The sequence below is a fragment of the Heptranchias perlo genome, unplaced genomic scaffold, assembly GCF_035084215.1.
Source record: "Heptranchias perlo isolate sHepPer1 unplaced genomic scaffold, sHepPer1.hap1 HAP1_SCAFFOLD_488, whole genome shotgun sequence".
Lineage (NCBI taxonomy): Eukaryota > Metazoa > Chordata > Chondrichthyes > Hexanchiformes > Hexanchidae > Heptranchias > Heptranchias perlo.
This window is the reverse complement of record NW_027139503.1, coordinates 29,344-44,824: the sequence shown is the minus strand read 5'-3', so window position 1 is coordinate 44,824 and position 15,481 is coordinate 29,344. Positions and strand designations below refer to the sequence as shown.

The 15,481-nt window shown below is 46.8% G+C and overlaps 1 protein-coding gene across 1 annotated transcript in view; it reads right to left on the bottom strand.

The window, feature by feature from the left end:
- The window catches only part of LOC137313849 (BTB/POZ domain-containing protein 9-like), a gene marked incomplete at its 3' end in the record, with an annotated part of 101,804 nt that overhangs the window by 73,079 nt on the left and 13,244 nt on the right, over positions 1 to 15,481 (bottom strand). Inside the window, exon 3 of the mRNA XM_067979596.1 lies at positions 11,483 to 11,672. Coding sequence (XP_067835697.1) covers positions 11,483 to 11,672 — 190 coding nt within the window. The remainder of the gene's footprint in view (positions 1 to 11,482; positions 11,673 to 15,481) is intronic.

Below are 15,481 nucleotides of genomic sequence, written 5' to 3'. Positions count from 1 at the left end.
CGTTCACAACCTTGGCGTCCTGTTTGATCCTGAAATGAGCTTCTGACCACATATCCTCTCCATCACCAAGACCACCTACTTTCACCTCCATAACCTCACCCGTCTCCGCCCCTCCCTCAGCTCATCTGCTGCTGAAACCCTCATCCGTGCCTTTGTTACGTTCATACTGGGCTATTCCAATGATCTCCTGGACGGCCTCCCATCTTCCACTCTCCATAAGCTTGAGCTCATCCAAAACTCTGCTGCCCGTATCCTAACTCTCACCAAGTCCTGTTCTCCCATCACCCCTGTGCTCACTGACCTACATTGGCTCCCGGTTCAGGAACGACTCGATTTTAAATTCTCATCCTTGTTTTCTAATCCCTCCAGGGCCTCGCCCTTCCCTATCTCTGTAGCCCCCTCCAGCCCTACAACGCTCGAAGATCTCTGCGCTCCTCCAATTCCGGCCTATTGCCCATCCCCGATTTTCATCACTCCACCATTGGCGGCCGTGCCTTCAGCTGCCTCGGCCCTAAGCTCTGGAATTCCCTCCCATAACCTCTATCTCCTCCTTTAAGATGCTCCTTAAAACTTCTCTCTTTGACCAAGCTTTTGGTCACCTGTCCCTAATATCTCCTTATGTGCCTCGGTGTCAAATTTTGTTTGATAATCGCTCCTGTGGAGCGCCCTGGGACGTTTTACTACGTTAAAGGTGCTATATAAATGCAGGGTGTTGTTATTGTTGATTCAACACTGTCCTCAAACACTTGGCAATATCTTGCACTAGGCTTTGGAGAGAAACATCCGAGTGTAAACGGTACACATCGGTGTGAACTCCTTGTACCACACATTGTGGTGTAGAAGCCACGTCCTACAGATTCTCAAGTGTAAACACCACGCACGCTTCAGTGCAAATGCCGTGCACCACACACACTAATGTACACCCCAGTCACATACACACACTAATGTACACCCCAGTCACATACACACACTAATGTACACCCCTGTCACACACACACTAATGTACACCCCAGTCACACACACACTAATGTACACCCCTGTCACACACACACTAATGTACACCCCAGTCACACACACACACACACTAATGTACACCCCAGTCACACACACACTAATGTACACCCCTGTCACACACACACTAATGTACACCCCAGTCACACACACACTAATGTACACCCCAGTCACACACACACTAATGTACACCCCAGTCACACACAATAATGTACACCCCAGTCACACACACACTAATGTACACCCCAGTCACACACACACTAATGTACACCCCAGTGACACACACACTAATGTACACATAAGAACATAAGAAATAGGAAGAGGAGGCCAATCGGCCCCTCGAGCCTGCTCCGCCATTCAATAAGATCATGGCTGATCTGATCCTAACCTCAAATCTAAATTCATGTCCAATTTCCTGCCCGCTCCCCGTAATCCCTAATTCCCTTTACTTCTAGGAAACTGTCTATTTCTGTTTTAAATTTATTTAATGATGTAGCTTCCTGGGGCAGCAAATTCCACAGACCTACTCCCCTCTGAGTGAAGAAGTTTCTCCTCATCTCAGTTTTGAAAGAGCAGCCCCTTATTCTAAGATTATGCCCCCTCGTTCTAGTTTCACCCATCCTTGGGAACATCCTTACCGCATCCACCCGATCAAGCCCCTTCACAATCTTACATGTTTTAATAAGATCGCCTCTCATTCTTCTGAACTCCAATGAGTAGAGTCCCAATCTACTCAACCTCTCCTCATATGTCCGCCCCCTCATCCCCGGGATTAACCGAGTGAACCTTCTTTGTACTGCCTCGAGAGCAAGTATGTCTTTTCTTAAGTATGGACACCAAAACTGTATGCAGTATTCCAGGTGCGGTCTCACCAATACCTTATATAACTGCAGCAATACCTCCCTGTTTTTATATTCTATCCCCCGAGCAATAAAAGCCAACATTCCGTTGGCCTTCTTGATCACCTGCTGCACCTGCATACTAACTTTTTGATCTTCTTGCACTCGGACCCCCAGATCCCTTTGCACTGCAGTACTTTCCAGTTTCTCGCCATTAAGATAATAACTTGCTCTCCGATTTTTCCTGCCAAAGTGCATAACCTCACATTTTCCAATATTGTATTGCATCTGCCAAATCTCCGCCCACTCACCCAGCCTGTCCATATCCCCTCGTAGGTTTTTTATGTCCTCCTCACTCTCTACTTTCCCTCCCATCTTTGTATCATCTGCAAACTTTGATATGTTACACTCAGTCCCCTCCTCCAAATTGTTAATATAGATTGTAAAGAGTTGGGGACCCAGCACCGACCCCTGCGGAACACCACTGGTTACTGGTTGCCATTCCGAGAATGTACCATTTATCCCAACTCTCCACTTCCTGTTAGATAACCAATCCTCCACCCATGACGGAATATTACCCCCAATCCAGTGATTCTTTATCTTGAGCAATAATCTTTTATGTGGCACCTTGTCCAATGTCTTCTGGAAGTCCAAATACACTACGTCCACTGGTTCCCCTTTATCCACCCTGTACGTTATATAGAATAGAATCATAGAAGTTTACAACATGGAAACAGGCCCTTCGGCCCAACATGTCCATGTCGCCCAGTTTATACCACTAAGCTAGTCCCAATTGCCTGCACTTGGCCCATATCCCTCTTTACCCATCTTACCCATGTAACTGTCCAAATGCTTTTTAAAAGACAAAATTGTACCCGCCTCTACTACTGCCTCTGGCAGCTCGTTCCGGACACTCACCACCCTTTGAGTGAAAAAATTGCCTCTCTGGACCCTTTTGTATCTCTCCCCTCTCACCTTAAATCTATGCCCCCTCGTTATAGACTCCCCTACCTTTGGGAAAAGATTTTGACTATCTACCTTATCTATGCCCCTCATTATTTTATAGACTTCTATAAGATCACCCCTCAACCTCCTACTCTCCAGGGAAAAAAGTCTCAGTTTATCTAACCTCTCCCTATAAGTCAAACCATCAAGTCCCGGTAGCATCCTAGTAAATCTTTTCTGCACTCTCTCTAGTTTAATAATATCCTTTCTATAATAGGGTGACCAGAACTGTACACAGTATTCCAAGTGTGGCCTTACTAATGTCTTGTACAACTTCAACATGACATCCCAACTCCCGTATTCAATGTTCTGACCAATGAAACCAAGCATGCCGAGTGCCTTCTTCACCACCCTATCCACCTGTGACTCCACTTTCAAGGAGCTATGAACCTGTACTCCTAGATCTCTTTGTTCTATAACTCTCCCCAACGCCCTACCATTAACGGAGTAGGTCCTGGCCCAATTCGATCTCCCAAAATGCATCACCTCACATTTATCTAAATTAAACTCCATCTGCCATTCATCGGCCCACTGGAGGAAGCACTGAGGGTAGCAAGGGCACAAAATGTACTCTGGGTGGGGGACTTCAATGTCCATCACCAAGAGTGGCTCGGTAGCACCACAACTGACCGAGCTGGCCGAGTCCTGAAGGACATAGCTGCCAGACTGGGCCTGCGGCAGGTGGTGAGCGAACCAACACGAGGGAAAAACTTACTTGACCTCGTCCTCACCAATCTACCTGTCGCAAATGCATCTGTCCATGACAGTATTGGTAGGAGTGACCACCGCACAGTCCTCGTGGAGATGAAATCCCGTCTTCGCACTGAGGACACCATCCAACGTGTTGTGTGGCACTACCACCGTGCTAAATGGGATGGATTCAGAACAGATCTAGCAGCTCAAAACTGGGCATCCATGAGGCACTGTGGGCCATCAGCAGCAGCAGAATTGTATTCCAGGACAATCTGTAACCTCATGGCCCGGCATATTCCTCACTCTACCATTACCAACAAGCCAGGGGATCAACCCTGGTTCAATGAGGAGTGTAGAAGAGCATGCCAGGAGCAGCACCAGGCGTACCTAAAAATGAGGTGCCAACCTGGTGAAGCTACAACTCAGGACTACATGCATGCTAAACAGCGGAAGCAACATGCTATAGACAGAGCTAAGCGATTCCACAACCAACGGATCAGATCAAAGCTCTGCAGTCCTGCCACATCCAGTCGTGAATGGTGGTGGACAATTAAACAACTAACGGGAGGAGGAGGCTCTGCAAACATCCCCATTCTCAATGATGGCGGAGTCCAGCACGTGCGTGCAAAAGACAAGGCTGAAGCGTTTGCAACCATCTTCAGCCAGAAGTGCCGAGTGGATAATCCATCTCGGCCTCCTCCCGATATCCCCACCATCACAGAAGCCAGTCTTCAGCCAATTCGATTCACTCCACGTGATATCAAGAAACGGCTGAGTGCACTGGATACAGCAAAGGCTATGGGCCCCGACAACATCCCAGCTGTAGTGCTGAAGACTTGTGCTCCAGAACTAGCTGCGCCTCTAGCCAAGCTGTTCCAGTACAGCTACAACACTGGCATCCACCCAACAATGTGGAAAATTGCCCAGGTATGTCCTGTCCACAAAAAGCAGGACAAATCCAATCCAGCCAATTACCGCCCCATCAGTCTACTCTCAATCATCAGCAAAGTGATGGAAGGTGTCGTCGACAGTGCTATCAAGCGGCACTTACTCACCAATAACCTGCTCACCGATGCTCAGTTTGGGTTCCGCCAGGACCACTCGGCTCCAGACCTCATTCCAGCCTTGGTCCAAACATGGACAAAAGAGCTGAATTCCAGAGGTGAGGTGAGAGTGACTGCCCTTGACATCAAGGCAGCATTTGACCGAGTGTGGCACCAAGGAGCCCTAGTAAAATTGAAGTCCATGGGAATCAGGGGGAAAACTCTCCAGTGGCTGGAGTCATACCTAGCACAAAGGAAGATGGTAGTGGTTGTTGGAGGCCAATCATCTCAGCCCCAGGGCATTGCTGCAGGAGTTCCTCAGGGCAGTGTCCTAGGCCCAACCATCTTCAGCTGCTTCATCAATGACCTTCCCTCCATCATAAGGTCAGAAATGGGGATGTTCGCTGATGACTGCACAGTGTTCAGTTCCATTCGCAACCCCTCAGATAATGAAGCAGTCCGAGCCTGCATGCAGCAAGACCTGGACAACATCCAGGCTTGGGCTCATAAGTGGCAAGTAACATTCGCGCCAGACAAGTGCCAGGCAATGACCATCTCCAACAAGAGAGAGTCTAACCACCTCCCCTTGACATTCAACGGCATTACCATCGCCGAATCCCCCACCATCAACATCCTGGGGGTCACCATTGACCAGAAACTTAACTGGACCAGCCATATAAATACTGTGGCTACGAGAGCAGGTCAGAGGCTGGGTATTCTGCGGCGAGTGACTCACCTCCTGACTCCCCAAAGCCTTTCCACCATCTACAAGGCACAAGTCAGGAGTGTGATGGAATACTCTCCACTTGCCTGGATGAGTGCAGCTCCAACAACACTCAAGAAGCTCGACACCATCCAAGATAAAGCAGCCCGCTTGATTGGCACCCCATCCACCACCCTAAACATTCACTCCCTTCACCACCGGCGCACTGTGGCTGCAGTGTGTACCATCCACAGGATGCACTGCAGCAACTCGCCAAGGCTTCTTCGACAGAACCTCCCAAACCCGCGACCTCTACCACCTGGAAGGACAAGAGCAGCAGGCACATGGGAACAACACCACCTGCACGTTCCCCTCCAAGTCACACACCATCCCGACTTGGAAATATATCGCCGTTCCTTCATTGTCGCTGGGTCAAAATCCTGGAACTCCCTTCCTAACAGCACTGTGGGAGAACCGTCACCACACGGACTGCAGCGGTTCAAGAAGGCGGCTCACCACCACCTTCTCGAGGGCAATTAGGGATGGGCAATAAATGCCGGCCTTGCCAGCGATGCCCACATCCCGTGAACGAATAAAAAATTTTTTTTATCAAGATCCCGTTGCAATCCTCGATAACCTTCTTCACTGTCCACAATGCCACCAATCTTGGTGTCATCTGCAAACTTACTAACCATGCCTCCTAAATTCTCATCCAAATCATTAATATAAATAACAAATAACAGCGGACCCAGCACCGATCCCTGAGGCACACCGCTGGTCACAGGCCTCCAGTCTGAAAAACAACCCTCTGCAACCACCCTCTGTCTTCTGTCGTCAATCCAATTTTGTATCCAATTGGCTACCTCACCTTGGATCCCGTGAGATTTAACCTTATGTAACAACCTACCATGCGGTACCTTGTCAAAGGCTTTGCTAAAGTCCATGTAGACCACGTCTACTGCACAGCCCTCATCTATATTCTTGGTTACCCCTTCAAAAAACTCAATCAAATTTGTGAGACATGATTTTCCTCTCACAAAACCATGCTGACTGTTCCTAATCAGTACCTGCCTCTCCAAATGCCTGTAAATCCTGTCTCTCAGAATACCCTCGAACAACTTACCCACTACAGATGTCAGGCTCACCGGTCTGCAGTTCCCAGGCTTTTCCCTGCCGCCCTTCTTAAACAAAGGCACAACATTTGCTGCCCTCCAATCTTCAGGCACCTCACCTGTAGCTGTCGATGATTCAAATATCTCTGCTAGGGGACCCGCAATTTCCTCCCTAACCTCCCATAATGTCCTGGGATACATTTCATCAGGTCCCGGAGATTTATCTACCTTGATGTGCGTTAAGACTTCCAGCACCTCCCTCTCTGTAATATGTACACTCCTCAAGACATCACTATTTATTTCCCCAAGTTCCCTAACATCCATGCCTTTCTCAACCGTAAATACCGATGTGAAATATTCATTCAGGATCTCACCCATCTCTTGTGGTTCCGCACATAGATGACCTTGTTGATCCTTAAGAGGCCCTACTCTCTCCCTAGTTACTCTTTTGCGCTTTATGTACTTGTAGAAGCTCTTTGGATTCTCCTTTGCCTTATCTGCCAAAGCAATCTCATGTCCCCTTTTTGCCCTCCTCATTTCTCTCTTAACTCTACTCCGGCAATCTCTATACTCTTCAAGGGATCCACTTGATCCCAGCTGTCTATGCATGTCATATCCTCAAAGAACTCAAGCAAATTTGTCAGACATGACTTCCCCTTCGTAAAGCCATGCTGACTTTGTCCAATTAAATTATGTTTATCCAAATGTTCCGCTACTGTCTCCTTAATAATAGACTCCAAAATTTTACCCACCACAGATGTTAGGCTAACTGGTCTATAATTTCCAGCCTTCTGCCTACTACCCTTTTTCAATAAGGGTGTTGCATTAGCAGTTTTCCAATCTGCCGGGACCTTTGCCGAGTCCAGAGAATTTTGGAATATTATCAAAGCATCCACAATCCCTACTGCCACTTCCCTCAAGACCCTAGGATGTAAGCCATCAGGTCCAGGGGATTTATCCGCCTTGAGTCCCATTAATTTACTGAGTACCAATTCCTTAGTGATTTTAATCGTATTTAGCTCCTCCCCCCTAGAGCCCCCTGTTTGTCCAGTGTTGGGATATTCTTAGTGTCCTCTACCGTAAAGACTGAAACAAAATATTTGTTCAGAATTTTTGCCATCTCCATGTTTCCCACCATTAATTTCCCGGTCTCATCCTCTAAGGGACCTACATTTGCCTTAGCCACCCTTTTTCTTTTTATATAACTATAGAAACTCTTGCCATCTTTTTTAAAAATATTTTTTGCTAATTTATTTTCATAATCTATCTTCCCTTTCTTAATCAATCCTTTCGTTACTTTTTGCTGTCTTTTGAAGACTTCCCAATCTTCTATCCTCCCACTAAGTCTGGCTACCTTATATGTCCTTGTTTTTAGTCGGATACTATCCTTAATTTCTTTACTTAGCCATGGATGGCTGTCATTTCTTTTACACCCTTTTCTCCTCACTGGAATATATATTTTTTGAAAGTTGTAAAATAACTCCTTAAATGAACACCACTGCTCATGTACCGTCTTACCCTTTAATCTATTTTCCCAGTCCACTTTAATCAATTCCGCTCTCATACCATCATAGTCTCCTTTATTCAAGCTCAGTACGCTTGTTTGAGAACCAACCTTCTCACCTTCTAATTGGATATGGAATGTAACCATGTTATGGTCACTCATTCCAAGGGGATCCTTAACTAGGACATTATTAATTAATCCTGGCTCATTACACAGGACCAGGTCCAAGGTTGCTTTCCCCCTTGTCGGATCAGTTACATACTGCTCAAGAAATCCATCCCTAATACACTCAATAAACTCTTCCTCAAGGCTACCCTGCCCAATTTGATTTGTCCAGTTAATATGATAGTTAAAATCCCCCATAATTATAGCTGTTCCCTTATTACATGCCCCGACTATTTCCTGATTAATACTTCTTCCAGCAGAGTTAAAACTATTAGGAGGCCTATATACTACGCCCACTATTGTTTTTTGCCCCTTATTATTCCTTATCTCTACCCAAACTGTTTCATTATCCTGATCCTTTGTCCCAATATCTTTTCTCTGTATTACAGTGATTCCTTCCCTTATTAACATAGCCACCCCACCTCCCCTTCCTTCCTGCCTGTCCTTCCTGATTGTTAAATACCCTGGCATATTTAATTCCCAGTCGTTGTCACCCTGCAGCCATGTTTCTGTAATGGCCACAAGATCATACCCATACGTAGTTATTTGTGCCGTTAACTCGTCCATTTTGTTACGAATGCTACGTGCATTCAGTTAAAGAACTTTCAAATATGTTTTGTGACACTTAGTTCCTGCTTTTTCCTTTTTTAACACTTTACCTTTTACTCCATACCTTCTGTCCCTTCCTGACACGCTTTCCTCTGTCTCCCTGCTCAGGTTCCCAACCCCCTGCCACAGCTTTGATGCTGGGTTAATCGCCTTACGCCTTCTAGTTTTCACTTTATCTGTAGTGTCTAAAGTACACTTTCTTTCCGCTGCTCTACGCTTTTCCCTTTCACTTGTTCTTGAACAATTGTTTGTACTATTTGTATTGTAGATTTCCCCTGGGTCTTCCCCTCTCTTGCTGCTCTCAACTTTATTCCCTTCTGACTCCCCGCTCAGGTTCCCATCCCCCTGCCACTCTAGTTTAAACCTTCCCCAACAGCACTTGCAGACACCCCTGCGAGGACATTGGTCCCGGTCCTGCTCGGGTGTAACCCGTCTCGCTTGTACAGGTCCCACCTTCCCCAGAACCAGTCCCAATGTCCCAGGAATCTAAATCCCTCCCTCCTACACTATCCCTGGAGCCACACATTCATCCTGTCTATTCTCCTGTTCCTATACTCACTAGCACGTGGCACCGGTAGTAATCCTGAGATCACTGCCTTTAAAGTCCTGCTTTTTAATTTATCTCCTAACTCCTTAATTCACCTTGCAGGACCTCATCCCTTCTTTTTACCTATGTCGTTGGTACCAATATGGACCACGACTACTGGCTGTTCACCCTCCCCCTCCAGAATGCCCTGTAGCCGCTCCGTGACATCCTTGACCCTAGCACCAGGGAGGCAACATACCATCCTGGAGTCACATTTGCGGCCGCAGAAACGCCTATCTGTTCCCCTTACAATTGAATCCCCTATCACTATAGCCCTGCCACTCTTCTTCCTCCCCTCCTGTGCAGCAGAGCCACCCCAGTCACACACACACTAATGTACACCCCAGTCACACACACACTAATGTACACCCCAGTCACACACACACTAATGTACACCCCAGTCACACAATAGTGGACAGGGGACTGTCAATGGATGTTATTTATATGGACTTCCAGAAGGCATTTGATAAGGTCTCACATAAGAGACTGTTAGCTAAGATAGAAGCCCATGGAATTGAGGGAAAAGTACGGACTTGGTTAGGAAGTTGGCTGAGTGAAAGGCGACAGAGAGTAGGGATAATGGGAAGGTACTCACATTGGCAGGATGTGACTAGTGGAGTCCCGCAGGGATCTGTCTTGGGGCCTCAATTATTCACAATATTTATTAACGACTTAGATGAAGGCATAGAAAGTCTCATATCGAAGTTTGCCGATGACACAAAGATTGGTGGCATTGTAAGCAGTGTAGATGAAAACATAAAATTACAAAGCGATATTGATAGATTAGGTGAATGGGCAAAACTGTGGCAAACGGAATTCAATGTGGACAAATGTGAGGTCATCCACTTTGGATCAAAAAAGGATCGAACAGGGTACTTTCTAAATGTAAAAAGTTAAAACCAGTGGATGTCCAAAGGGACTTCGGGGTTCAGGTACATCGATCATTGAAGTGTCATGAACAGGTGCAGAAAATAATCAAGGAGGCTAATGGAATGCTGGCCTTTATATCGAGAGGACTGGAGTACAAGGGGGCAGAAGTTATGCTGCAGCTATACAAAACCCTGGTTAGACCGCACCTGGAGTACTGTGAGCAGTTCTGGGCACCGCACCTTCGGAAGGACATATTGGCCTTGGAGGGAGTGCAGCGTAGGTTTACTAGAATGACACCCGGACTTCAAAGGTTAAGTTACGAGGAGAGATTACACAAATTGGGGTTGTATTCTCTGGAGTTTCGAAGGTTAAGGGGTGATCTGATCGAAGTTTATAAGATATTAAGGGGAACGGATAGGGTGGATAGAGAGAAACTATTTCCGCTGGTTGGGGATTCTAGGAGTAGGGGGCACAGTCTAAAAATTAGAGCCAGACCTTTCAGGAGCGAGATTAGAAAACATTTCTACACACAAAGTGTGGTAGAAGTTTGGAATTCTCTTCCGCAAACGGCAATTGATACTAGCTCAATTGCTAAATTTAAATCTGAGATAGATAGCTTTTTGGCAACCAAAGGTATTAAGGGATATGGGCCAAAGGCAGGTATATGGAGTTAGATCACAGATCAGCCATGATCTTATCAAATGGCGGAGCAGGCACGAGGGGCTGAATGGCCTACTCCTGTTCCTACGTACACCCCAGTCACACACACACTAATGTACACCCCAGTCACACACACACTAATGTACATCCCAGTCACACACACACTAATGTACACCCCAGTCACACACACACACACACACTAATGTACACCCCAGTCACACACACACACTAATGTACACCCCAGTCACACACACACACACACTAATGTACACCCCAGTCACACACACACACTAATGTACACCCCAGTCACACACACACACACACACACACTAATGTACACCCCAGTCACACACACACTAATGTACACCCCAGTCACACACACACTAATGTACACCCCAGTCACACACACACTAATGTACACCCCAGTCACACACACACTAATGTACACCCCAGTCACACACACACTAATGTACACCCCAGTCACACACACACTAATGTACACCCCAGTCACACACACACACTAATGTACACCCCTGTCACACACACACTAATGTACACCCCAGTCACACACACACTAATGTACACCCCAGTCACACACACACTAATGTACACCCCAGTCACACACACACTAATGTACACCCCAGTCACACACTCTGTCCCAAGTGTTCCAGACACCAGTTACCTCATGTTTCCGATCATGAAAGGCTGAGCTAACTGGATCACGATAGCTCCACTCCCCAGCTGATGACAGGTGTATCCCGAATCCCAATCGTAGTTTTTAGTATCTCCGTTTAGCAGAGCGTTCCGGCTGCGACTAACTCCTTCAGTGACAGTGGCACTCGCACCAACAGTTGCCACGTTTTCTGTGGGAACTGAAACAATATAATGTGTGTTAAATATTTTACACACAACCCTGAGTGAGTGTTTGGACTGGAAGGAAAGTGCAGACAAGCACAAGACTGCGCAGAGGACAGGAGAGCAGAAAACTTCAGAGAAAAGTCAGAGAGCTCACAACAAGGGAAAGAAAAATGCAACAAGTGGCTGCATCAAGAACAAACGGCTAGTTTTAAGATAAAGGTGTCAATGCTGGACAGAACAAAGAGTCTCACTGACTCCAAGCCCAAAGAAAAGCCAAGTACAAGAGGAGAACTGAAAAGCCTCGAAACCGTGAGTTCGAGCATGCAAATCAAGTTTGCGAAGTGTAAGAGGTATCAGAGTATGTTACAAGATAGAAGGAGGCCATTCGGCCCATCGTGCCTGTGCCGGCTCTTTGAAAGAGCTATCCAATTAGTCCCATTCCCCTCCTCTTTCCCCATAGCCCTGCAAATTTTTCCCTTTAAGTATTTATCTAATTCCCTTTTGACAGTTATTATTGAATCTGCTTCCACCACCCTTTCAGGCAGTGAATTCCAGATCACGACCATGCGCTGTGTAAAAGCAGGGAACAACACCCAGGCTTGGGCTCATAAGTGGCAACTAACATTCGCGCCAGACAAGTGCCAGGCAATGACCACCTCCAAGAAAAGAGAGAGTCTAACCACCTCCCCTTCACATTCAACGGCATTACCATCACCGAATCCCCCACCATCAACATCCTGGGGGTCACCATTGACCAGAAACTCAACTGGACCAGCCATATAAATACTGTGGCTACAAGAGCAGGTCAGAGGCTGGGTATTCTGCGGTGAGTGACTCCCCTCCTGACTCCCCAAAGCCTTTCCACCATTTACAAGGCACAAGTCAGGAGTGTGATGGAATACTCTCCACTTGCTTGGATGAGTGCAGCTCCAACAACACTCAAGAAGCTCGACACCATCCAAGACAAAGCAGCCCACTTGATTGGCACCCCATCCACCACCCTAAACATTCACTCCCTTCACCACCGGCGCACTGTGGCTGCAGTGTGTACCATCCACAGGATGCACTGCAGCAACTCGCCAAGGCTTCTTCGACAGCACCTCCCAAACCCGCGACCTCTACCACCTAGAAGGACAAGGGCAGCAGGCACATGGGAACAACACCACCTGCACGTTCCCCTCCAAGTCACACACCATCCCGACTTGGAAATATATCGCCGTTCCTTCATCGTCGCTGGGTCAAAATCCTGGAACTCCCTTCCTAACAGCCCTGTGGGAGAACCGTCACCACACGGACTGCAGCGGTTCAAGAAGGCAGCTCACCACCACCTTCTCAAGGGCAATTAGGGATGGGCAATAAATGCCGGCCTCGCCAGCGATGCCCACATCCCATGAACAAATAAACAAAACATAAGAACATAACTTCCTTGCTTTTGTACTCTATGCCTCTATTAATAAAGTCCAGGATCTCGTATGCTTTTTTAACAGCCTTCTCAACTTCAAAGACTTGTGTACATAAAACCATGGATCTCCCTGCTCCTGCACCCCAATTAAAATTCTACCATTTAGTTTCTATTGCCTCTCCTTATTCTTCCTACCAAAATGTATCACTTCACACTTCTCTGCGTTAAATTTCATCTGCCATGTGTCTGCCCATTTCACCAGTTTGTCTCTGTCCTCCTGAAGTCTGTTACTATCCTCCACATTGTTTATTACATTTCCAGGACATTAATATATATCAAAAAGAGCAGTGGTCCTAATACTGACCCCTGGGGAACATCACTGTAAACTTCCCTCCAGTCTGAGAAACAACCGTTCACCACGACTCTCTGCTTCCTGTCCCGTGGCCTGTTTTATATCCATACTGACACTGTCCCTTTAATCCCACGGGATTTAATTTTGCTAACAAGTCTATTATGTGGCACTTTATCAAATGCCTTTTGAAAGTCCATATAAACAACACCAACCTCACTGCCCTCATCAACCCCCACCGTTACCTCATCAAAGAACTCAATCAAGTTCATCAAACACGATTTTCCTTTAACAAACCCCCGCTGATTTTCATTTATATATACACTTCTCCAGGGACCAATTTATTGTGTCCCGGATTATTGTCTGTAAAAGTTTCCCCACCACCGAGGTTAGACTGACTGGCCTGTAATTGTCGGGTTTATCCCTCTCCCCTTTTTTGGAGAGGGGTGAGCTGAAATATCCTGAGACCATGTGTGAGTGAAGTGTCTGAAGATAGAAATGGGTTTTTAACGGATATAATGGTAATAAGAGAGACCAGGCTCAAAGAAGGGGATGGTTGGGAAATTAATATTCCCGCTACAAGGTATTCAGGAAAGAAAGGAGAGGAAAGAAAGGAGAGGGGTGGCAGATTTGATCAAAGAGACTGTTACTGCACTGGAAAGGGATGATGATGTTGAGGGTCAAGGACAGAATCGATTTGGTCAGAATTAATGAACAATCGAGGTGCCATTACACTACTGGGTGTATTCGATAGGCACCAACTAGTGGGAGGATATAGAGGAGAACATTTGCAGGGAAATTACAGAGAGGTGCAAGAACCATAGAGTAGTGTTAATGGGGGACTTCAACTATCCCAAAACAGACTGGGATAGTAACAGTGTAAAGGGCAGAGAGGGGGAGGAATTCCTGAAATGTGTTCAAGAGAACTTTCTGGAACAATGAGTTTCCAGCCCAAACAGGAAGGAAGCAGTGCTGGATCTAGTTCTGGGGAATGAAGGGGGGCAGGTGGAGCATGTTTCAATGGGGGAGCATTTGGGGAACAGTGATCATAATATCATTGGGTTTAGAAGAGTAGTCAAAGGAAGCGTGGGACAAGAAAGCAGATCTTCTTGTGGGGACAGAGGGCATGGCTGACGTATTAGAATCATAGAATCCGAGAAAATTTACGGCACAGAAGGAGGCCATTCAGCCCATTGTGTCTGTGCCGGCTGAGAAACGAGCCACCCAGCCTAATCCCACTTTCCCACACTTGGTCCATACCCTGCAGGTCATGGCTCTTCAGGTGAACATCCAGGTATTTTTTAAATGAGTTGAGGGTCTCTGCCTCTCCCACCCTCTCAGGCAGTGAGTTCCAGACCCCCACCACCCTCTGGGGGAAAACATTCCTCCTCAGCTCCCCTCTAATCCTTCCACCAATCACTTTAAATCTATGCCCCCTGGTTATTGACCCCTCCGCTAAGGGAAATAGGTCCTCCCTATCCACTCTATCTCGGCCCCTCATAATTTTATACACCTCAATTAAATCTCCCCTCAGCCTCCTCTGTTCCAAAGAAAACAACCCCAGCCGATCCAATCTTTCCTCATAGCTAAAATTCTCCAGTCCTGGCAACAGCCTCGTAAATCTCCTCTGCACCCTCTCCAGTGCAATCACATCCTTCCTGTAATGTGGTGACCAGAACTGTACACAGTACTCAAGCTGTGGCCTAACTAGTGTTTTATACAGTTCCAGCATAACCTCCCTGCTCTTATATTCTATGCCTCGGCTAATAAAGGAAAGTATTCCATATGCCTTCTTAACCACCTTATCTACCTGTCCTGCTACCTTCAGGGATCTGTGGACATGCACTCCAAGGTCCCTCTACACCTCTCAGAATCTACCCAACTTGTCTAAATCACATTGGAGCCTCTTTGCATCCTCCTCACAGCTCACATTCCACCCCAGCTTTGTGTCGTCTGCAAACTTGGAAATGTGACATCTGGTTCCCTCATCCAAATCATTGATATAGATTGTGAACAGCTGGGGCCCAAGCACTGATCCCTGCGGTACCCCACTAGTCACCTGGTAAGTACAG